Source organism: Nerophis ophidion, linkage group LG23 (genome assembly GCF_033978795.1).
Source record: "Nerophis ophidion isolate RoL-2023_Sa linkage group LG23, RoL_Noph_v1.0, whole genome shotgun sequence".
Classification (NCBI taxonomy): Eukaryota; Metazoa; Chordata; class Actinopteri; order Syngnathiformes; family Syngnathidae; genus Nerophis; species Nerophis ophidion.
The window spans coordinates 22,800,131-22,825,468 of NC_084633.1; the positions used below are offsets into that span (position 1 = coordinate 22,800,131).

The following is a 25,338-nucleotide window of genomic DNA, read 5'->3' on the forward strand; positions in this document are numbered from 1 at the left end:
AAAGTAACAATCTGCAGTGAGACATTAAAGGCCTACTGAAATGAGATGTTCTTATTTAAACGGGGATAGCAGCTCCATTCTATGTGTCATACTTCATCATTTCAACATATTGCCATATTTTTGCTGCAAGGATTTAGTAGAGAACATCCACGATGAAGTTGGCAACTTTTGGTCGCTAATAAAAAAGCCTTGCCTGTACCGGAAGTAGCAGACCATGTGCGCGTGACGTCACGGGTTGTGGAGCTCCTCACATCTGAACATTGTTTACAATCATGGCCACCAGCAGCTAGAGCGATTCGTACTGAGAAAGCGACGATCTGCTCATTATTTTGAGGGAAGATTAAAGATTCGTGGATGAGGAAAGTGAGAGTGAAGGACTAGAAAAAGGAAAAAAAAAAGACGAGGGCATTGGGAGCGATTAAGATGTTATTTTGGATCCATTATGGATTGAACTTTCACAGTATCATGTTAGACCCGCTCGACATCCATTGCTTTCGTCCTCTCCAAGGTTCTCATAGTCATCATCGTCACCGACGTCCCACTGGGTGTGAGTTTTCCTTGCCCTTGTGTGGGCCTACCGAGGAGGTCGTAGTGGTTTGTTTTGTGGTTTGTGCTGCCCTTTGAGACACTAGTGATTTAGGGCTGTATAAGTAAACATTGATTGATTGATTTATATTAGACACATTTACTAGGATAATTCTGGAAAATCCCTTCTCTGCTTCTTGTGTTACTTGTGTTTTAGTAAGATTATATGGTCGTACCTGTACAACCTGAAGGTCGGCCCCGCACCTTTCTTCAGCACCAGTCGATGGGTGGTGGCGATGCCCAGCTATGCCGTTCGCAAGGGACCCTCTTCGAAACACGACTTTTTCGAAATGATCGCTGCATAATATACTGTACTTTGTGTGTGTGGTCCAATCCAACCGTGTTCGCTTCACATCTCTGTTCCATAGTAAAGCTTGACTGTCATCTTTCGGGAATGTAAACAATGAAACACCGGCTGTTTGCTGCCGCAATACACTGCTTCCCACTTACAGCTTTCTTCTTTGACGTCTCCATTATTCATTGAACAAATTGCAAAATATTCAGCAACACAGATGTCCAGAATACTGTGGAATTATGCAATGAAAGCAGACAACTTATAGCTGTGAACGGTGCTGGAACAAAATGTTTTCTATAATGCGTGACGTCACGCGCACGCGACATCATACCGAGACGTTTTAGCATGATACTTCCGCGCGAAATTCCATCCATCTATCTATCCATCCATTTTCTACCGCTTATTCCCTTTCGAGGTCGCGGGGGGCGCTGGCGCCCATCTCAGCTACAATCGGGCGGAAGGTGGGGTACACCCTGGACAAGTCGCCACCTCATCGCAGGGCCAACACAGAATGACAGACAACATTCACACTCACATTCACACACGAGGGCCAATTTAGTGTTGCCAATCAACCTATCCCCAGGTGCATGTCTTTGGAGGTGGGAGGAAGCCGGAGTACCCGGAGGGAACCCACGCATTCACGGGGAGAACATGCAAACTCCACACAGAAAGATCCCGAGCCTGGATTTGAACCCAGGACTGCAGGAACTTCGTATTGTGAGGCAGACGCACTAACCCCTCTGCCACCGTGAAGCCCGCGCAAAATTTAAAATTACAATTTAGTAAACTAAAAAGGCCGTCTTGGCATGTGTTGCAATGTTAATATTTCATCATTGTTATATAAACTATCAGACTGCGTGGTGGCTAGTAGTGGCTTTAACTTCCATGTTGACAACATAGCCATGTTGCACCAGGTTTTACTCATAACGATGGCCAAGTTACATCCAATGTCTTCAGAATAGCAAAAAAACACTTGAAAATATGCAAATTAGGGGTCTAGACACACCCAAAAATAAAAATGAGCATTCCAACATATTTCTAATTGTCAAAACACATGAAATAGACACCAGGTTTACATTTGTAGCTCATCTGTTTCAAATGTTGGAGACACAATTGGCGGCCATATTTGATTGGCCGCTGTGGGGACCCCCAAAGGTCACCGGTGTGGCCGCCCTAGCTAAATCATTTAAAGGGGAACATTATCACCAAACCTATGCAAGCGTCAATATATACCTTGATGTTGCAGAAAAAAGACCATATATTTTTTAACCGATTTCCAAACTCTAAATGGGTGAATTTTGGTAAATTAAGGGCCTTTCTGTTTATCGCTCTTTTAGCGATGACGTCAGAATGTGACGTCGCCGAGGTAACACACCCGCCATATTCATTTTCACATTACAAACACCGGGTCTCAGCTCTGTTAGTTTCCGTTTTTTTGACTATTTTTGGGAACCTTGGAGACATCATGCCTGGTGGGTGTGTTGTCGGAGGGTGTAACACCACTAACAGAGAGGGATTCAAGTTGCACCACTGGCCCCAAGATGCCAAAGTGTCTTCCGCCAGACCCCCATTGAAATTGTAACAACACTAACAGGGAGGAATTCAAGTTGCACCACTGGCAAGAAATCTGCCGCCAGACCCCCATTGAATGTACCAGAGTGTCTTCACATTTGAGCGGTGATGCTAAGACAGACATGGCACAGAGATGTATGGATAACCTGCAGATGCATTTGCAACGATTAAATCAACAAAATCACAAAGGTGAGTTTTGTTGATCTTGTTGACTTATGTGCTAATCAGACATATTTGGTTGCAGCATGACTGCCAGCTAATCGATGCTAATATGCTACGCTAATCGACGCTAACATGCTGTATGTACATTTGAAACTAGATACCCACATTTAATGCGAAACAAACACTTACCAATCGACGGATTTAAGTTGCTCCAGTGTCACAAGATGCGAAAGTCCTGATCGTTTGGTCCACACATTTTACCGGCGATGCTAATAAGGCAGCCATGCTTTGGGCCACTTCATTAGGTACACCCACGCTATGGCCGAATAGCGCCAATAGCTATTCGCTCAATAGCTTCAATTTCTTCTTCAATTTCGTTTTCGCTATCTGCCTCCATACTCCGACCATCTGTTTCAATACATGCGTAATCTGTTGAATCGCTTAAGCCGCTGAAATCCGAGTCTGAATCCGAGCTAATGTCGCTATATCTTGCTGTGGTAACCGCCATGTTGTTTGTATTGGCAGCACTGTATGACGTCACAGGGACATGGATAGTGGTTTCGAAGATAGCCAAAATAAGGCACTTTAAAGCTTTATTTAGGGATATTCCGGGACCGGTCAAATTTTGAAAAAAACTTCCAAAAATACAACAAGCCACTGGGAACTGATTTTTATTGTTTTTAACCCTTTTGAAATTGTGATAATGTTCCCCTTTAAGTATGCCCTGAGCTACACCTGTGCCAAATTTGGTGCTTTTAGACAAAAGTGAAGGAAACTATCACTAAGAAGTCCAATAAAATGTGTTAGCTGCTAATATCCTGTGAGGACTTCAGTGGGACACTTTCAGCTTTCATGTGGAAATATAAGACTGATATTTTTCTTTATGGACTTCAGAGTGTGACGGGATTTGGAAGACAGATGATAGAAGAAACCAAAAGGTTGGTGGAGTCCAAGTACACCATTTCCAACGGTTACCAAGGCGACGCCAAGGTGAGGCGCACGCCTGGGTCCTTCTCATCGCCATCTGCGCATGCCGATTGATTTTTTCATTTTTTTTCAAGGTCATTTATGGAGACACCGACTCCGTCATGGTGAAGCTGGGCGTGGCCACGGTGCAGGACGCCATGAACGTCGGCAAGGAGGCCGCCGAGTGGGTGTCGTCCCATTTCGTAGCGCCCATCAAACTGGAGTTTGAGAAGGTACCGCATCTAGAGATGGTTACCAAGTGAGGTACCGACCCAAATTCTTGGCTACTACCGGGTACCTAATCATGTGGTCAAACAGTGACATACACACACACCTTTGTTGCATGTGACTTCACGTCCGTTTGCAGACTCAGCATTTTCAAAATGTGCTAGCTCAATGCTAATTGGATATGTCATTTACATGTTATTGATTAGCATTTGCGATTTTGCTTTTCACTTTCAAATTTTTCAATTAAAACTACGACTAAGGTGCACGTTACAAACAGCTTCTGCGTTATAAGAACAACACTTAGAGCAGGGGTCACCAACGCCATGCCCGTAAGGACCAGATGAGTCGCCCGCTGGCCTGTTCTGAAAATAGCTCAAATATTTTTTAAATTTTATTTATTTACTAGCAAGCTGGTCCTGCTTTGCTGGACATTTTTAATTCTAAGAGAGACAAAACTCAAATAGAATTTGAAAATCCAAGAAAATATTTTAAAGACTTGGTCTCCACTTGTTTAAATAAATTCTTTTTTTTTTTTTTACTTTGCTTCTTATAACTTTCAGAAAGACAATTTTAGAGAAAAAATTAGGGGTGGGCAAATTAATGCGTTAATTATGAGTTAACTCATCAATCTATTAACGCCGACAATTATTTTATCGCACATTTGCGTATGTTGTTTACATGCTTTTATTTTGTTAACGCCTTTTCTTAACAAGATGGTGTCGCCCGGCGTGGAGGGGCTCATGGTAAAGATGGAACATTTGTCAAAAATACCGGACAATTCTGCAAATGTCATGGCTGGCTTACAGCGTGGTCACTCCGGGATCACTTACGACCGCCAGACAATTCTGGATGTGGATAGATCGGGCCGTTTTGGACTGAATGAGGCGTGCTTGCTAGAGCGGCTAGCTAGCATGGGAATACTTTGCCGGCTACATCCAGCGGCCTGTGAAGCAGCGGAGTATATGTGTTGTCTGTCTATTTATGAATAATGCAGACCAGGAGTGTTGGCTGAGTTCTTAACGTTTGCTTTCAGAGCGTGCATATCACAACATACAAGATGCCGTCATGGCGACACACAACCTATACATGCTCCTCACTCCTGTTGCATGCTGGGTAGGGTAGTTCTTTTTTCCCTGGCTCATAACATCACAATATAGTACCATGTATATGATGCGTTCATTTTATCAAAGCACCAAGCAAACCATCGGAAAATTCCCATCATATAAATTCCTAGATATGGTCATAATTATTTTAAGTGCACTACACAGAATAAACACAACATTATTAATATTGCTACTATGGATAATTTGATGAAAACTTCCCTAAAACAGCCTACTACCTATAATATAGGTTTTTTGAACATAAGATCCCTGATAAAAAAAATGTTTCTGCTGTTACCTCAGAAATTGCCTGTTCAGATGTTATGATTGTGGCTCAGAGATTTGTATGTAGATTATATTTATTTTCCATAACAAACAGGATAACTTAAATACCCTGGCAGTGGCAATAAGCTTAAATGTTTGTATGTACGTTTTTTGAGTTGATTTTCATAAAATATGCTATTTAACTGCTACTGTTTAACAAGGACTGATTTAAATTGTGTTTGCACAACAAATGTTTTGGCGCTTTTGTTCATGTGGGAGAATATTCCAATAAAGGTGCACTACACACTACTTTTTAACAAGGACTGATTTTTAACAAGGACTGATTTAAATTGTGTTTGCACAACAAATGTTTTGGCGCTTTTGTTCATGTGGGAGAATATTCCAATAAAGGTGCACTACACACTACTTTTGAATTCATTATTGGGCTTTGCGTATACAATGCAGTTAATCGCGATTAATCAGAGAAACAGTGCGATTAACTTCAATTAAAATGTTTAATCGTTGTCCAGCCCTAGAAAAAATACAACCTTTTTAAATTCCTTCCTCTTCTATCCTGACAATTTAAATCAATGTTCAAGTAAATTTATTTTTGTATTGTAAAGAATAATAGATACATTTTAATTAAATTCTTCATTTAGCTTCTGTTTTTTCGACCAAGAATATTTGTGAAATATTTCCTCTAACTTATTATGATTAAAATTCAAAATAATTATTCTGGAAAAACTAGAACATCTGTAGAATCAAATTTAAATCTTATTTTAAAGTCTTTTGAATTTATTTTAAAATTTTTGTTCTGGAAAATCTAGTAGAAATAATGCTTTGTCTTTGTTAGAAATATAGCTTGGTCCAATTTGTTATATATTCTAACAAAGTGCTGATTGGATTTTAACCTATTTAAAACATGTCATCAAAATTCTAAAATTGATCTTAATCAGGAAAAATTACTAAAGATATTCCATAAATTATTTTTTAAATGTTTTCTTAAAGATTCGAATAAGCTAGTTTTTCTCATCATTTTTTCCAGTTGAATTTTGAATTTTAAAGAGTCGAAATTGAAGATAAACTATGTTTCAAAAATTAATTTTCATTTTTTTTTCCTGTTTTCTCCTCTTTTAAACCGTTCAATTAAGTGTTTTTTTCATCATTTATTCTCTACAAAAAACCTTCCGTTAAAGGAAAAAAAAAATTACGACGGAATGACAGACAGAAAAACCCATTTTTTTATATATATAGATTTATTTATTAAAGGTAAATTGAGCAAATTGGCTATTTCTGGCAATTTATTGAAGTGTGTATCAAACTGGTAGCCCTTGGCATGAATCAGTACCCAAGAAGTAGCTCTTGCTTTCAAAAAGGTTGCTGACCCCTGACTTAGAGTATTAGTACTTTGGAGGAATCAAGACACAGACGAGACTGGCACTTTCAACTAAATGGCAAAGACTACTTTCTGACCAGGGCTGGGCACCATTCACAATCGGGACCAATTTTCGGTACTTTTGTGTCTAAATAGTCAGGCTACCAGGAACTAAGTAATCAAGGAAAGCATTAAGAATCAGAAGTGACACAAAAACACTTGACTGGGAAAACTGCCATGAAAAATGTTATCCGGAAATGAAAGTGAGTTTTATTAGTGGTTGTTACCTGCTCAGGTGTACTTCCCCTACCTGCTGATCAACAAGAAGCGCTACGCGGGCCTCTACTTCTCCTCCAGCGCAGACGTGCACGACAAGATGGACTGCAAGGGCATCGAAACGGTCCGCAGGGACAACTGCCCCCTGGTGGCCAACCTGATAAACACCTGTCTGCAGAAGATCCTCATCGACAGGTGCGCTCACCTGCACTTTGAGAGGGAGGAAGGGGGGCGGGAAGGCCTTCAAGGCACTCTGGTGTGTTTTTAGGGACCCCCAGGGTGCGGTCGCTCACGCCAAGGAGGTGATCTCGGACCTGCTGTGCAACCGCATCGACATCAGCCAGCTGGTCATCACCAAGGAGCTAACTCGCACCGCCCAGGAGTACGCCGGCAAGCAGGCCCACGTGGAGCTGGCAGAGAGGTCCGCCTGCCGCCTTGGAATCTTATCAGGTCCTCACCTGTCGGAGCTTCACACCTGTCTGGCTTTCACAGGATGAAGAAGAGGGACGCGGGCAGCGCCCCCAACCTGGGAGACAGAGTTCCGTACGTCATCGTGAGGGCCGCCAAGGGAGCAGCGGCGTACATGAAGTCAGAGGTGGGTCCCTGGCCTTGGAACTTAGTCAGCCTCGCAGCGACCAGGAAGTTAGTCAAGATAGCGGGAATTAAGTCAATTAGCCGGGCTACAGGGAACTAAGTCATCTCGGAAAGAGACCGGAAGTTAGCCAGGCTACTAGCTACCAGGTATTTAGTCAGGCTACTAGGAACCATACTTGCCAACCTTGAGACCTCCGATTTCGGGAGGTGGGGTGTGGTTAAGAGGAGAGTATATTTATAGCCAATATTTTTATATGGGCTGTAATTGATATATATTTATATATATATATATATATATATATATATATAAATAAAAGAAATAGTTGAATTTCAGACGGCACCTATCAAATACACAGTAATAAAAACACAGTTGTTCTACTAACTGTACTGTGCTTGCTGCTTACTAAAAAAAATACAACACTTACCTTTCACTATTTGAGTAACGTCACTTGTGAGTTTCCAAAAGATGGCGCCAGTATGTGCTTTGCCCCTTTCCCACTGATGTGATCAACTTCGACGTTGGTTTTTCGACGTCCCAGTCAGCAAAAACCTGGCCAGATTCCTGCCTTCCTTTCCCGCCTCGTGGCTCCTCTCCCACCCCACCTGCAAGACCCCCTGGATTAGCTGCGCCCTTGGACGTGCTGGCCCCCGCCAGATTCGGTCTTGTGAACGCAAGCTCTTTGACAAACAAAACGTTTATCCTGAAGAATTTTTTCACTTCCCGTGAACTTGACTTCCTCTGTATGACGGAAACATGGCTGAGAACCGGTGAGTCCGCCCCTCTTAATGAACTTCTGCCTCTGGAGTGTTCCTACTTTAATTCTCCGCGGTTGTCCGGTCGAAAAGGAAGGGGATTAGCAGTCGTTTTTAAAAATGACTTTAAATGCCATCAGATCCGCCTGCAATCTTCCTTTTCAAGCTTCGAACTGTGCATGTTTGAGCTGGAGAGGGCGTGGCCTCCAGCTCCAGCTGAATTTCGGGAGAAAATTTCTTCTGTAAGGTTTTCGGGAGAGGCGCTGAATTTCGGTAGTCCGGGAGGGTTGGCAAGTATGCCAGGAACTAAGTAATCAAGGAAAGACACCGGGAGTTAGCCATGCTACTAGCTACCAGGAAGTTAATCAGGCTACCAGGACTTAAGTCATCAAGGAAAGAGACCGAAGGTTAGCCAGGTTACTAGCTACCAGGAAGTTAGCTACCAGGATGTTAATCAGGCTACCAGTAACTAAGTAATCAAGGAAATAGACTGGAAGTTAGCCAGGCTACTAGGCGGCAGTTAGTCAGGCTACCAGGAACTAAGTAATCAACAAAAGAGACCGGAAGTGAACCAGGCTACTAGCTAACAGGAAGTTAGTCAGGCTACCAGGAACTAAGTAATCAAGGAAAGAGACCGGAAATCAGCCAGGCTACTAGCTACCAGTAACTAAGTAATCAAGAAAAGAGACTGGAAGTTAGCCAGGCTACTAGATACCAGGAAATTAGTCAGGCTACCAGGACCTAAGTAATCAAGGAAAGAGACCGAAAGTTAACCAGGCTACTAGGAGGAAGGTAGTTGGGCTACCAGGAACTAAGTCATCTAGGAAAGAGACCGGAAGTTAGCCAGGCTACTAGCTACTAGGAGGAAGGTAGTTGGGCTACCAGAAACTAAGTCATCTAGGAAAGAGACCGAAAGTTAGCCAGGCTACTAGCTACTAGGAGGAAGGTAGTTGGGCTACCAGGAACTAAGTAATCTAGGAAAGAGACCGGAAGTTAGCCAGGCTACTAGGAAGAAGGTAGTTGGGCTACCAGGAACTAAGTCATCTCGGAAAGAGACCGGAAGTTAGCCAGGCTACTAGCTGCTAGGAGGAAGGTAGTTGGGCTACCAGGAACTAAGTCATCTAGGAAAGAGACCGAAAGTTAGCCAGGCTACTAGCTACTAGGAGGAAGGTAGTTGGGCTACCAGGAACTAAGTCATCTAGGAAAGAGACCGGAAGTTAGCCAGGCTACTAGGAAGAAGGTAGTTGGGCTACCAGGAACTAAGTCATCTCGGAAAGAGACCGGAAGTTAGCCAGGCTACTAGCTACTTGGAGGAAATTAGTCAGGCTACTAGCTACCAGGAAGTTAATTAGGGCTACCAGGACCTAAGTAATCAAGGAAAGAGACCGAAAGTTAGCCAGGCTACTAGCTGCTAGGAGGAAGGTAGTTGGGCTACCAGGAACTAAGTCATCTAGGAAAGAGACCGAAAGTTAGCCAGGCTACTAGCTACTAGGAGGAAGGTAGTTGGGCTACCAGGAACTAAGTCATCCAGGAAAGAGACCGGAAGTTAGCCTGAGTTCCAAGGAGGACAACAAACTTGTTTTAATGTTATGAGGCAACTGATTTTTTGTCTTGTTGGAAAAAAAAAACGAAAAAAAAAACAACCTTTTCATTCTGTCAAATCTTTTCTTTTCATGTGGTTTATGTCTCCAAAGATGTGTCTTCCACCGCTCTGACGTCCCTGGTAGCTAACTTCCTGCTAGCTAGCTATCTTCTGTCTTGTTTCTGTAAACTTGAAGCATTCTCTAGTTTGTGTGTTTACCTTTTGGACTCTTCTTTTCCTGACTCAGGACCCCATCTATGTGCTGGAGAACAACATCCCCATCGACACGCAGTACTATCTGGACCAGCAACTATCCAAGCCCCTGCTGAGGATATTTGAGCCTATCCTGGGCGAGAGCAAGGCGGAGAGCGTCCTCCTCAGTAAGTTTTCTCCCACCTTCTTTGCTGCATGAAGTCAGTGTGCTAGTTAAAGGCCTACTGAAATGAGATTGTATTATTTAAACGGGGATAGCAGGTCCATTTTATGTGTCATACTTCATCATTTCTGCCATATTGCCATATTTTTGCTGAAAGGATTTAGTAGAGAACATCCAGGATAAAGTTGGCAACTGTCGGTGTTAAGACAAAAGCCCCGCCTCTACCGGAAGTGGCAGACGATGACGTCACATGTTGATGACTTCCCACATATTCACATTGATTTTAAAGGGAGCCTCCAACAAAAAGAGCTATTCGGACCGAGAAAACGACAATTTCCCCATTAATTTGAGCGAGGATGAAAGATTTGTGTTTGAGGATATTGATAGCGACGGACTAGAAAAAGAAAAAGCGCAATTGCAATCTCGTTGCATTGAGACGGATTCATATGTTTTTAGACACATTTACTAGGATAATTCTGGGGAATCCCTTATCTTTCTATTGTGTTGCTCGTGTTTTAGTTAGTTTAATAGTACCTGACAGTCAGAAGTGTACGTCCACGGCCGGGTGTTGACGCGCAGTGTCTCAGGGAAGTTGACGGCAGCTGTACGGACGACACAAGCTCAGCTGATATCCGGTAAGTGGCGACTTTTTAACCACAATTTTCTCACCGAAACTTGCTGGTTGACATTCGGTCGGGATCCATGTCCGCTGTGATCCATAGTAAAGTTTCATCTCCGTGAATTTTAAACAAGGAATCATTGTGTGTGTGTGTGTGTGGCTAAAGGCTAAATCTTCCGAACTCCATCTTTCTACTTTGATTTCTCCAATATTAATTGAACAATTGCAAAAGATTCAGCAACACAGATGTCCAAAATACTGTGTAATTATGCCGTTAAAGCAGACGACTTTTAGCTGTGTGTGTGTGCAGCGCTCATATTCATAACAGCCCGTGACGTCACGCGTACACGTCATCATTACGCGACGTTTTCAAGGAAAAAGTCCCGGGATATTTAAAATTGCAATTTAGTAAAGTAAAAAGGCCGTATTGGCATGTGTTGCAATGTTAATATTTCATCATTGATGTATAAACTATCAGACTGCGTGGTGGGTAGTAGTGGCTTTCAGTAGGCCTTTAATAGTCCATGTACATTTATTTGTATTTTCGTTTTATAAGACGAATATACAAAGACAGGTGTGACATCATCGTCCTATTAAAGGTGTGACGTCGTCATCCTAGTAAAGGTCTAACGTCATCATCCTAGTGAAGTTGTGACGTCATCATCCTAGTAAAGTTGTGACATCATCATCCTAGTAAAGGTGTGACGTCAACATCCTAGTGAAGTTGTGACGTCATCATCCTAGTAAAGTTGTGACATCATCATCCTAGTAAAGGTGTGACGTCAACATCCTAGTGAAGTTGTGACGTCGTCATCCTAGTAAAGGTGTGACGTCAACATCCTAGTGAAGTTGTGACGTCAACATCCTAGTGAAGTTGTGACGTCAACATCCTAGTAAAGGTGTGACGTCAACATCCTAGTGAAGATGTGACGTCAACATCCTAGTGAAGATGTGACGTCAACATCCTGGTAAAGATGTGACGTCATCATCCTGGTGAAGATGTGACGTCAACATCCTAGTGAAGTTGTGACGTCAACATCCTAGTGAAGTTGTGACGTCATCATCCTAGTAAAGTTGTGACATCATCATCCTAGTAAAGGTGTGACGTCAACATCCTAGTGAAGATGTGACGTCAACATCCTAGTGAAGTTGTGACGTCGTCATCCTAGTAAAGGTGTGACGTCAACATCCTAGTGAAGTTGTGACATCATCCTAGTAAAGGTGTGACGTCAACATCCTAGTGAAGTTGTGACGTCATCATCCTAGTAAAGTTGTGACATCATCATCCTAGTAAAGGTGTGACGTCAACATCCTAGTGAAGTTGACATCATCATCCTAGTGAAGTTGTGACGTCATCATCCTAGTAAAGGTGTGACGTCGTCATCCTAGTGAAGTTGTGACGTCGTCATCCTAGTGAAGTTGTGACGTCAACATCCTAGTAAAGGTGTGACGTCAACATCCTAGTAAAGGTGTGACGTCAACATCCTAGTGAAGTTGTGACGTCAACATCCTAGTGAAGTTGTGACGTCAACATCCTAGTGAAGTTGTGACGTCAACATCCTAGTGAAGTTGTGACGTCAACATCCTAGTAAAGTTGTGACGTCAACATCCTAGTAAAGGTGTGACGTCAACATCCTAGTAAAGGTGTGACGTCAACATCCTAGTAAAGGTGTGACGTCAACATCCTAGTGAAGTTGTGACGTCGTCATCCTAGTGAAGTTGTGACGTCAACATCCTAGTAAAGGTGTGACGTCAACATCCTAGTAAAGGTGTGACGTCAACATCCTAGTGAAGTTGTGACGTCAACATCCTAGTGAAGTTGTGACGTCAACATCCTAGTGAAGTTGTGACATCAACATCCTAGTGAAGTTGTGACATCAACATCCTAGTGAAGTTGTGACATCAACATCCTAGTGAAGTTGTGACGTCAACATCCTAGTAAAGGTGTGACGTCAACATCCTAGTGAAGTTGTGACGTCGTCATCCTAGTAAAGTTGTGACATCAACATCCTAGTGAAGTTGTGACATCAACATCCTAGTGAAGTTGTGACATCAACATCCTAGTGAAGTTGTGACGTCAACATCCTAGTAAAGGTGTGACGTCAACATCCTAGTGAAGTTGTGACGTCAACATCCTAGTGAAGTTGTGACGTCAACATCCTAGTGAAGTTGTGACGTCAACATCCTAGTGAAGGTGTGACGTCAACATCCTAGTGAAGTTGTGACGTCAACATCCTAGTGAAGTTGTGACATCAACATCCTAGTAAAGGTGTGACGTCAACATCCTAGTAAAGGTGTGACGTCAACATCCTAGTAAAGGTGTGACATCAACATCCTAGTGAAGTTGTGACGTCAACATCCTAGTAAAGGTGTGACGTCAACATCCTAGTAAAGGTGTGACGTCAACATCCTAGTGAAGTTGTGACGTCGTCATCCTAGTGAAGTTGTGACGTCAACATCCTAGTAAAGGTGTGACGTCAACATCCTAGTAAAGGTGTGACGTCAACATCCTAGTGAAGTTGTGACGTCAACATCCTAGTGAAGTTGTGACGTCAACATCCTAGTGAAGTTGTGACATCAACATCCTAGTGAAGTTGTGACATCAACATCCTAGTGAAGTTGTGACATCAACATCCTAGTGAAGTTGTGACGTCAACATCCTAGTAAAGGTGTGACGTCAACATCCTAGTGAAGTTGTGACGTCGTCATCCTAGTAAAGTTGTGACATCAACATCCTAGTGAAGTTGTGACATCAACATCCTAGTGAAGTTGTGACATCAACATCCTAGTGAAGTTGTGACGTCAACATCCTAGTAAAGGTGTGACGTCAACATCCTAGTGAAGTTGTGACGTCAACATCCTAGTGAAGTTGTGACGTCAACATCCTAGTGAAGTTGTGACGTCAACATCCTAGTGAAGGTGTGACGTCAACATCCTAGTGAAGTTGTGACGTCAACATCCTAGTGAAGTTGTGACATCAACATCCTAGTGAAGTTGTGACGTCAACATCCTAGTAAAGGTGTGACGTCAACATCCTAGTAAAGGTGTGACGTCAACATCCTAGTGAAGTTGTGACGTCAACATCCTAGTGGAGTTGTGACGTCAACATCCTAGTGAAGTTGTGACGTCAACATCCTAGTAAAGGTGTGACGTCATCATCCTAGTAAAATTGTGACGTCATCATCCTAGTAAAATTGTGACGTCATCATCCTAGTAAAGTTGTGACGTCATCATCCTAGTAGAATTGTGACGTCATCATCCTAGTAAAATTGTGACGTCATCATCCTAGTGAAGTTGTGACGTCATCATCCTAGTGAAGTTGTGACGTCAACATCCTAGTAAAGTTGTGACGTCAACATCCTAGTAAAGGTGTGACGTCATCATCCTAGTAAAGATGTGACGTCAACATCCTAGTAAAGGTGTGACGTCAACATACTAGTAAAGGTGTGACGTCAACATCCTAGTGAAGCTGTGACGTCAACATCCTAGTGAAGTTGTGACGTCAAAATCCTAGTGAAGTTGTGACGTCAACATCCTAGTGAAGTTGTGACGTCATCATCCTAGTAAAGGTGTGACGTCAACATCCTAGTAAAGGTGTGACGTCAACATCCTAGTAAAGGTGTGACGTCAACATCCTAGTAAAGGTGTGACGTCATCATCCTAGTAAAGGTGTGACGTCAACATCCTAGTGAAGTTGTGACGTCATCATCCTAGTAAAGGTGTGACGTCAACATCCTAGTGAAGTTGTGACGTCATCATATTAAAGGTGTGACGTCATCACCCTAAATTAACGTGTGACATCATCCTAGTTATTGTGTGACGTCATGACATCATCATCCTAGTAAAGGTGTGATATCCTAAATGAATGCGTGACGTCATCATCCTAAATGGTGTGACGTCATCATCCTAAAAGAACATGTGACGTCATCGCCTGAATGAACATGTGACGTCGTCATACTAGCAACGGTATGACGTCATCGCCTGAATGAACGTGTGATGTCATCCGCTTAAAGGTGTGATGTAATTGCCTGAATGGACGTGTGACGTCATCATGCTAGTAAAGGTGTGACGTATTTGCCTGAAGAACATGACATTTTCCTGGATGAACATGTGACGTCATCCTAAATGAGCGTGACGTCATGGCCTGAGTGAACGTGTGACATCGTCATGCTAGTATAGGTGTGATGTCTTCGCTTGAATAAACCTGTGACGTCATGCGAGTAAAGGTGTGACGTCATCTTAGTAAAGGTGTGATGTCATCGCCTGAATGAATGTTTGAAGTGTGATGTCATCATCCTAGTAAAGGTGTGACGTAATTGCCTGAATGAACGTGTGACGTGATCATCCTAGTAAAGGTGTGACGTAAGTGCCTGAAGATTGTGACGTCATCATGCTAAAAAAGGTGTGATGTCCTCATCCTAAATGAACGTGACGTCATGGCCTGAATGAACGTGTGACATCGTCATGCTAGTATGGGTGTGACGTCTTCGCTTGAATAAACCTGTGACGTCATGCGAGTAAAAGTGTGACATCATCTTAGTAAAGGTGAGATGTCATCGCCTGAATGAATGTTTGAAGTGTGACGTAATCATCCATGTAAAGGTGTGATGTCATCATCCTAGTGTGACGTAATTGCCTGAATGAACGTGATGTCATCGTGCTTGTAAAGGTGTGATGTCATCATCCTAAATTCATGTGTGATGTCATGTTAGTAAAGGTGTGACATCATAGCTTGATTGAACGTGTGACGGTGTCATCTGAATAATGGTGTGATGTCGTTGCCTGAATACTAACACGATGTCATCATCCTAGTAAACGTATTGCATCATCCTTCGCGTGGTGCTAGTAAAGATTAGATGTCATGGTGCTAGTAAAGATGTGATGTCATGGTGCTAGTAAAGGTGTGACGTCATGGTGCTAGTAAAGTTGTGATGTCATGGTGCTAGTAAAGATGTGATGTCATGGTGCTGGTAAAGTTGCGACGTCATGGTGCTAGTAAAGATGTGATGTCATGGTGCTGGTAAAGTTGCGACGTCATGGTGCTAGTAAAGGTGTGATGACATGGTGCTAGTAAAAGTGTGACGTCATGGTGCTAGTAAAGATGTGATGTCATGGTGCTAGTAAAGATGTGATGTCATGGTGCTAGTAAAGGTGTGACGTCATGGTGCTAGTAAAGGTGTGATGTCATGGTGCTAGTAAAAGTGTGATGTCATGGTGCTAGTAAAGGTGTGATGTCATGGTGCTAGTAAAGATGTGATGTCATGGTGCCAGTAAAAGTTTGATGTCATGGTGCCAGTAAAAGTGTGATGTCATGGTGCTAGTAAAGATGTGATGTCATGGTGCCAGTAAAAGTGTGATGTCATGGTGCTAGTAAAAGTGTGATGTCATGGTGCCAGTAAAAGTGTGATGTCATGGTGCTAGTTAAAGTGTGATGTCACGGTGCTAGTAATAGTGTGATGTCACGGTGCCAGTAAAAGTGTGATGTCATGGTGCCAGTAAAAGTGTGATGTCATGGTGCCAGTAAAAGTGTGATGTCATGGTGCCAGTAAAAGTGTGATGTCATGGTGTGGCTTTCAGAGGGCGAGCACACGCGCTGCAAGACGGTGTTGACGTCCAAGGTGGGAGGCCTCATGGCGTTCGCCCAGAAGAGAAGCACGTGTATCGGATGCAAAGCCGTGCTGAAGACAGACGGTGAGTAAAAAAACATTTTCAGTATCCATCAAATGAAGGTTCATCACCTTCATCAGCGCTGTGGAAGAAACCAAAACCAAAATGTATTCAGGCAGTGGCTTTTTTTAAATATATTTTTTTATAAATACTTGCCAAGTTGGCAAGACAGATTCCTCCTGCTCCGTCTACTTACTCTCTGACAGACCAGCTGCCTTTAAAGCTGCCACCACGTGCAGTCCCGTCATAATGTGTTTGTAAGCCAGCAGGAAATATGTCCGTATGTGAGTGACAGTAAGAGAAGCTGTCACTTGTATAGAAAGATGTATGTGAGTGACAGGAAGTAAAGCTGTCACTCACAATGAAAGATGGACAGGAAGAAATGCTGTTACTGACATAGAAAAATGTCTGATGGCATCGAGTTTTTCACACAGTTGTGTTCTTACAGTTGTCAAGATTGTGTGTGTGTTGTTGTGTAGCAGTTGAAGACGTGTGTGCTCTTCTTACAGCTGCTGTGTGTGACTTCTGTCGTGCTCGGGAGTCTGAACTTTACCAGAAGGAGGTAGGTCTGATCCACCTTCTTACCTTCATGTCCCCCTTAGTGGACAGACATGTGTATTACCTTCATGTCCCCCCTGGTGGACAAACACGTGTGTTACCTTCATTTCCCCCTAGTGGACAGACACGTGTGTTACCTTCATGTCCCCCCTAGTGGACAGACATGTGTATTACCTTCATGTCCCCCCTAGTGGACAAACACGTGTGTTACCTTCATTTCCCCCTAGTGGACAGACACGTGTGTTACCTTCATGTCCCCCCTAGTGGACAGACATGTGTATTACCTTCATGTCCCCCCTAGTGGACAAACACGTGTGTTACCTTCATTTCCCCCTAGTGGACAGACACGTGTGTTACCTTCATGTCCCCCCTAGTGGACAGACATGTGTGTTACCTTCATGTCCCCCCTAGTGGACAGACATGTGTATTACCTTCATGTCCCCCCTAGTGGACAAACACGTGTGTTACCTTCATTTCCCCCTAGTGGACAGACACGTGTGTTACCTTCATGTCCCCCCTAGTGGACAGACATGTGTATTACCTTCATGTCCCCCCTAGTGGACAAACACGTGTGTTACCTTCATTTCCCCCTAGTGGACAGACACGTGTGTTACCTTCATGTCCCCCCTAGTGGACAGACATGTGTATTACCTTCATGTCCCCCCTAGTGGACAGACATGTGTATTACCTTCATGTCCCCCCTAGTGGACAGACATGTGTATTACCTTCATCTCCCCCCTAGTGGACAGACATGTGTATTACCTTCATGTCCCCCCTAGTGGACAGACATGTGTATTACCTTCATGTCCCCCCTAGTGGACAGACATGTGTATTACCTTCATGTCCCCCCTAGTGGACAGACATGTGTATTACCTTCATGTCCCCCCTAGTGGACAGACATGTGTATTACCTTCATCTCCCCCCTAGTGGACAGACATGTGTATTACCTTCATGTCCCCCCTAGTGGACAGACATGTGTATTACCTTCATTTCCCCCTAGTGGACAGACATGTGTATTACCTTCATCTCCCCCCTAGTGGACAGACATGTGTATTACCTTCATGTCCCCCCTAGTGGACAGACATGTGTATTACCTTCATGTCCCCCCTAGTGGACAGACATGTGTATTACCTTCATGTCCCCCCTAGTGGACAGACATGTGTATTACCTTCATGTCCCCCCTAGTGGACAGACATGTGTATTACCTTCATGTCCACCCTGGTGGACAAACACGTGTATTACCTTCATGTCCACCCTGGTGGACAAACACGTGTATTACCTTCATGTCCACCCTGGTGGACAAACACGTGTATTACCTTCATGTCCCCCCTGGTGGACAAACACGTGTGTTACCTTCATGTCCCCCCTGGTGGACAAACACGTGTGTTACCTTCATGTCCCCCCTAGTGGACAGACATGTGTATTACCTTCATGTCCCCCCCTAGTGAACAAACACGTGTATTACCTTCATGTCCCCCCTAGTGGACAGACATGTGTATTACCTTCATTTCCCCCTAGTGGACAGACATGTGTATTACCTTCCTGTCCCCCCTGGTGGACAAACACGTGTGTTACCTTCATGTCCCCCCTAGTGGACAAACACGTGTGTTACCTTCATGTCCCCCCCTAGTGGACAAACACGTCAGTTACCTTCATGTCCCCCCTAGTGGACAAACACGTGTATTACCTTCATGTCCCCCCCTAGTGAACAAACACGTGTATTACCTTCATGTCCCCCCTAGTGGACGGACATGTGTATTACCTTCATATCCCCCCCTAGTGGACAGACATGTGTATTACCTTCCTGTCCCCCCTGGTGGACAAACACGTGTATTACCTTCATGTCCCCCCTGGTGGACAAACACGTGTTTTACCTTCATGTCCCCCACTAGTAAACAAACGCGTGTAATACCTTCATGTCCCCCCTAGTGGACAAACATGTGTATTACCTTCATGTCCCCCCTAGTGGACAGACATGAGTATTACCTTCATGTCCCCCCTAGTGGACAGACATCTGTATTACCTTCATGTCCCCCCTGGTGGACAAACATGTGTTTTACCTTCATGTCCCCCCCCCCTAGTGAACAAACACGTGTATTACCTTCATGTCCCCCCTAGTGGACAGACATCTGTATTACCTTCATGTCCCCCCTGGTGGACAAACACGTGTTTTACCTTCATGTCCCCCCCTAGTGAACAAACACGTGTATTACCTTCATGTCCCCCCTAGTGGACAAACACGTGTATTACCTTCATGTCCCCCCTAGTGGACAGACATGTGTATTACCTTCATGTCCCCCCTAGTGGACAGACATGTGTATTACCTTCATGTCCCCCCTGATGGACAAACACTTGTATTACCTTCATGTCCACCTTAGTGGACAAACACGTGTATTACCTTCATGTCCCCCCTAGTGGACAGACATGTGTATTACCTTCATGTCCCCCCTAGTGGACAAACACGTGTATTACCTTCATGTCCCCCCTGGTGGACAAACACGTGTGTTACCTTCATGTCCCCCCTAGTGGACAAACACGTCAGTTACCTTCATGTCCCCCCTAGTGGACAAACACGTGTATTACCTTCATGTCCCCCCTGGTGGACAAACACGTGTGTTACCTTCATGTCCCCCCTAGTGGACAAACACGTGTATTACCTTCATGTCCCCCCTGGTGGACAAACACGTGTGTTACCTTCATATCCCCCCTAGTGGACAAACACGTGTATTACCTTCATGTCCCCCCTGGTGGACAAACACGTGTGTTACCTTCATGTCCCTCCTAGTGGACAAACACGTGTGTTACCTTCATGTCCCCCCCTAGTGGACAAACACGTCAGTTACCTTCATGTCCCCCCTAGTGGACAGACATGTGTATTACCTTCATGTCCCCCCCTAGTGAACAAACACGTGTATTACCTTCATGTCCCCCCTGGTGGACAGACACGTGTATTACCTTCATGTCCCCCCTAGTGGACAGACATGTGTATTACCTTCATGTCCCCCTTAGTGGACAGACATGTGTATTACCTTCATGTCCCCCTTAATGGACAGACATGTGTATTACCTTCATGTCCCCCCTAGTGGACAGACATGTGTATTACCTTCATGTCCCCCCTAGTGGACAGACATGTGTATTACCTTCATGTCCCCCCTAGTGGACAGACATGTGTATTACCTTCATGTCCCCCCCTAGTGGACAAACACGTGTATTACCTTCATGTCCCCCCCTGGTGGACAAACACGTGTATTACCTTCATGTCCCCCCTAGTGGACAAACACGTGTATTACCTTCATGTCCCCCCTAGTGGACAAACACGTGTATTACCTTCATGTCCCCCCTAGTGGACAAACACGTGTATTACCTTCATGTCTCCCCTAGTGGACAAACACGTGTATTACCTTCATGTCCCCCCTAGTGGACAGACATGTGTATTACCTTCATGTCCCCCCTAGTGGACAGACGTGTATTACCTTCATGTCCCCCCTGGTGGACAGACATGTGTATTACCTTCATGTCCCCCCTGGTGGACAAACACGTGTATTACCTTCATGTCCCCCCTAGTGGACAAACACGTGTATTACCTTCATGTCCCCCCTGGTGGACAGACACATGTATTACCTTCATGTCCCCCCTGGTGGACAAACACGTGTATTACCTTCATGTCCCCCCTAGTGGACAAACACGTGTATTACCTTCATGTCCCCCCTAGTGGACAAACACGTGTATTACCTTCATGTCCCCCCTAGTGGACAAACACGTGTGTTACCTTCATGTCCCCCCTAGTGGACAAACACGTGTGTTACCTTCATATCCCCCCTAGTGGACAAACACGTGTATTACCTTCATGCCCCCCCTAGTGGACAAACACGTGTATAACCTTCATGTCCCCCCTAGTGGACAAAACCCTAACCCTAAGGAGAAAAGATGTTGACCCACAATGCAATGTGCAGATCTTCCATCTGAGCACACTGGAGGAAAGATTCTCTCGCCTGTGGACTCAATGCCAGCGTTGTCAGGGATCTCTGCATGAGGACGTCCTCTGCACCAGGTGACTTCCTCTGCTGTCCCCGATGCACCTCTAAATCTGCTGTCCCTTCCACTCTGCTGTCCCTGCTGCACCTCTAAATCTGCTGTCCCTTCCACTCTGCTGTCCCTGATGCACCTCTAAATCTGCTGTCCCTGCTGCACCTCTAAATCTGCTGTCCCTTCCACTCTGCTGTCCCTGATGCACCTCTAAATCTGCTGTCCCTTCCACTCTGCTGTCCCTGATGCACCTCTAAATCTGCTGTCCCTGATGCACCTCTAAATCTGCTGTCCCTTCCACTCTGCTGTCCCTGATGCACCTCTAAATCTGCTGTCCCTTCCACTCTGCTGTCCCTGATGCACCTCTAAATCTGCTGTCCCTTCCACTCTGCTGTCCCTGATGCACCTCTAAATCTGCTGTCCCTGCTGCACCTCTAAATCTGCTGTCCCTTCCACTCTGCTGTCCCTGATGCACCTCTAAATCTGCTGTCCCTTCCACTCTGCTGTCCCTGATGCACCTCTAAATCTGCTGTCCCTGATGCACCTCTAAATCTGCTGTCCCTTCCACTCTGCTGTCCCTGATGCACCTCTAAATCTGCTGTCCCTTCCACTCTGCTGTCCCTGCTGCACCTCTAAATCTGCTGTCCCTTCCACTCTGCTGTCCCTGATGCACCTCTAAATCTGCTGTCCCTGCTGCACCTCTAAATCTGCTGTCCCTTCCACTCTGCTGTCCCTGCTGCACCTCTAAATCTGCTGTCCCTTCCACTCTGCTGTCCCTGATGCACCTCTAAATCTGCTGTCCCTTCCACTCTGCTGTCCCTGCTGCACCTCTAAATCTGCTGTCCCTTCCACTCTGCTGTCCCTGATGCACCTCTAAATCTGCTGTCCCTGCTGCACCTCTAAATCTGCTGTCCCTGCTGCACCTCTAAATCTGCTGTCCCTGCTGCACCTCTAAATCTGCTGTCCCTGCTGCACCTCTAAATTTGCTGTCCCTGATGCACCTCTAAATCTGCTGTCCCTTCCACTCTGCTGTCCCTTCCACTCTTCCATTACAACTCTGCTGTTCCTTCCACACCTCCAATCTGTTGTCCCTTCCACACCTCCATAACAACTCTGCTGTTCCTTCCACACCTCCAATCTGTTGTCCCTTCCACTCTTCCATAACAACTTTGCTGTTCCTTCCACACCTCCAATCTGTTGTCCCTTCCACACCTCCAATCTGTTGTCCCTTCCACTCTTCCATAACAACTTTGCTGTTCCTTCCACACCTCCAATCTGTTGTCCCTTCCACACCTCCAATCTGTTGTCCCTTCCACTCTTCCATAACAACTCTGCTGTTCCTTCCACACCTCCAATCTGTTGTCCCTTCCACACCTCCATAACTCAACTCTGCTGTCCCTCAGCCGCGACTGTCCCATCTTCTACATGAGGAAGAAAGTGCAGAAGGACTTGGAGGACCAGAGCACAGTGGTGTCACGTTTCGGATGGTGACGATCGAGGGCACATTTCTCTAGTCTTGTATTTTCTCAATAAAATGTTGTTTTGTATTAATGTTTTTGTTCTCACTTATTTGACAGTCCTGTTGATCAAATCCTTACTTTGTCTGCTGGTGTTGACCTCTTGCAATCAAGCTTTACCATCCATCCATTTACTACCGCTTGTGGTTGTTGGAGCCTATTTCAGCAGCATTTGGACGGTTGGTGGCCTACACCCTGGACAAATCACCACCTCATCACAGGACCAACACAGATAGACAACATTCACACACTATGACCATTTAGTCCCCAAGTGCATGTCTTTGGAGGTGGGAGGGGCCTATCCCCAGGTGCATGTCTTTGGAGGTGGGAGGAAGCCGGAGTACCAGGAGGGAACCCACGCAGTCACGGGGAGAACATGCAAACCCCACACAGAAAGATCCCGAGCCTGGGATTGAACCCAGGACTACTCAGAACCTTCGTATTGTGAGGCAGACGCACTAACCCCTCTCCCACCGTGAAGCCCATGTCTAGTATAGGATTATTAAATTTAATAATGTCTAGTATAGTATTATTAAATACATGTTCAGTATATGAATATTAAATACATGTTCAGTGTATGAATATTAAATGTTTAGTGTATGATAAATACATGTTTACTGTATGAATATTAAAAATATGATTAGTATATGAATAAATATATGTTTAGTGTTTGAATATTAAATATATTATTAGTATATAATTAAATAGATGTTTAGTATATGATTATTAAATACATGTTTAGTGTATGAATATTAAATACATGTTTAGTGTTTGAATATTAAATATATTATTAGTATATAATTAAATATATGTTTAGTATATGATTAATAAATACATGTTTAGTGTATAAATGTTCAATACATGTTTAGTCTATAAATGTTAAATACATATTTAGTGTGTGAATATTAAATACATGTTTAGTGTATGAATATTAAATATATAATTAGCATATAAATAAATATGTTTAGTATATGATTATTATATACATATTTAGTGTATGAATATTAAATACATGTTTAGTGTATGAATATTAAATGCATGTTTAGTGTATAAATATTAAATACATGTTTAGTATATGATTATTAAATACATGTTTAGTGTATAAATATTAAATACATGTTAACTGTATGAATATTAAATAAATGATTTGTATATAATTATATGTTTAGTATATGATTGTTAAATAGATGTTTAGTGTATAAATATTAAATACATGGTTAGTGTATTAATATTAAATACATATTTAGTGTATTGATATTAAATACATGTTCAGTGTATTAATATTAAATACATGTTTGGCGTATAAATTAATTATATGTTTAGTGTATAATTATTTAATACATGTTTGGTGGATGAATATCAAATTCCTGTTTAGTGTATGAATGACCAGACTTATGAAGAGGAACGTGCGCCCTCCAGTGGAATTTTGCCGCAACTGCACACAAAGAAATTAATTATTTCTGAGTGCACCTTATTTAGAGAATAATAAATACATGATTACTGTATGAATATTAATCATGTGTTTAGTATATGATTATTAAATAAATGTTCAGTGTATGAATATTAAATACATGTTCATTGTATTAATATTAAATGTTTAGTGTATAAATGTTAGACATATTTAGTGTATTAATATTAAATACATGTTTAGTGTATAAATATTAAATACATTTTTAATGTATGAATATTAAATACATGTTTGGTGTATAAATTAAATATATGTTTAGTGTATAATTATTTAGTACATGTTTGGTGGATGAATATCAAATTCTTGTTTAGTGTATGAATGACCAGATTTATGAAGAGGGAATGTGCGCCCTCCAGTGGACTTCTGCCGCAACTGCACACAAAGACATTAATTAATTCCAAGTGTGCCTTATTTAGAGAATAATAAATACATGTTTACTGTATGAATGTTAAATATATGATTACTATATAAACACTAAATATATGTTTAGCATATGATTATTAGATACATGTTTACTGTATGAGTATTAAATATATAATTATTATAATATTAGATATATGTTTAGTATATGATTATTAAATACATGTGTAATGTATAAATATTAAATACATTTTTAGTGTATTAATATTAAATACATGTTTTGTACCACTGTGGTTTGTGTACATACACTGGTTTGTGTACATACACTGTGGTTTGTGTACATTCACTGTGGTTTGTGTACATACACTGTGGTTTGTGTACATACACTGTGGTTTGTGTACCACTGGTGGTACGTGGGCTCCATTGAGTAGAAGCATTTAAGTCCAATTTTAAAAGTCAATTGTATACTTTAAAAAGAGCCCTTTTAGACCAGTTGATCTCCAGTCTTTCTTTTCTGTTTTGCTCCCACCTCATGTATGTAGAGAGGAAGTGCTAGCTGTTCAAAGTCCCCACATCTGCAGTCCATTCCAAGGATTATGGTTGTTCCCATTGGGCTGACTTTTTTCTTGCCCTGATGTGAGATCTGAGCCCTGGATGTCGTCGTAGCTTGTGCAGCCCTTTGAGACGTTTGTGATTAGTGGCTATGTAAATACATTTGAATTGATTGTGGTACGTCAAATAATCACACCAAGTACATTTTGTCCCCTTATATGTCAATACAGTGTTACTTTTCAAACTGTGTGGAATGTTACTGCGGCTTAATATATGTGTGTGTTTGTATATATATATATATATATATATATATATATATATATATATATATATATATACACATGTTTACTGTATGAATATTAATCATGTGTTTAGTATATGATTATTAAATACATGTTCAGTGTATATATATATATATATATATATATATACACATATATATA

General features: G+C 42.9%; 1 protein-coding gene across 1 annotated transcript in view; it reads left to right on the top strand.

Moving 5' to 3' along the window:
* The window catches only part of pold1 (polymerase (DNA directed), delta 1, catalytic subunit), a 75,187-nt gene extending 52,642 nt beyond the window's left edge, over nt 1-22,545 (top strand). Inside the window, exons 18-27 of the mRNA XM_061885278.1 lie at nt 3,509-3,604; nt 3,676-3,813; nt 6,843-7,018; nt 7,092-7,244; nt 7,316-7,418; nt 10,000-10,132; nt 16,325-16,438; nt 16,924-16,976; nt 20,926-21,023; nt 22,402-22,545. Coding sequence (XP_061741262.1) covers nt 3,509-3,604; nt 3,676-3,813; nt 6,843-7,018; nt 7,092-7,244; nt 7,316-7,418; nt 10,000-10,132; nt 16,325-16,438; nt 16,924-16,976; nt 20,926-21,023; nt 22,402-22,489 — 1,152 coding nt within the window. The 3' untranslated portion in view covers nt 22,490-22,545. The remainder of the gene's footprint in view (nt 1-3,508; nt 3,605-3,675; nt 3,814-6,842; nt 7,019-7,091; nt 7,245-7,315; nt 7,419-9,999; nt 10,133-16,324; nt 16,439-16,923; nt 16,977-20,925; nt 21,024-22,401) is intronic.
* The last annotated feature ends 2,793 nt before the right edge of the window (nt 22,546-25,338 follow it).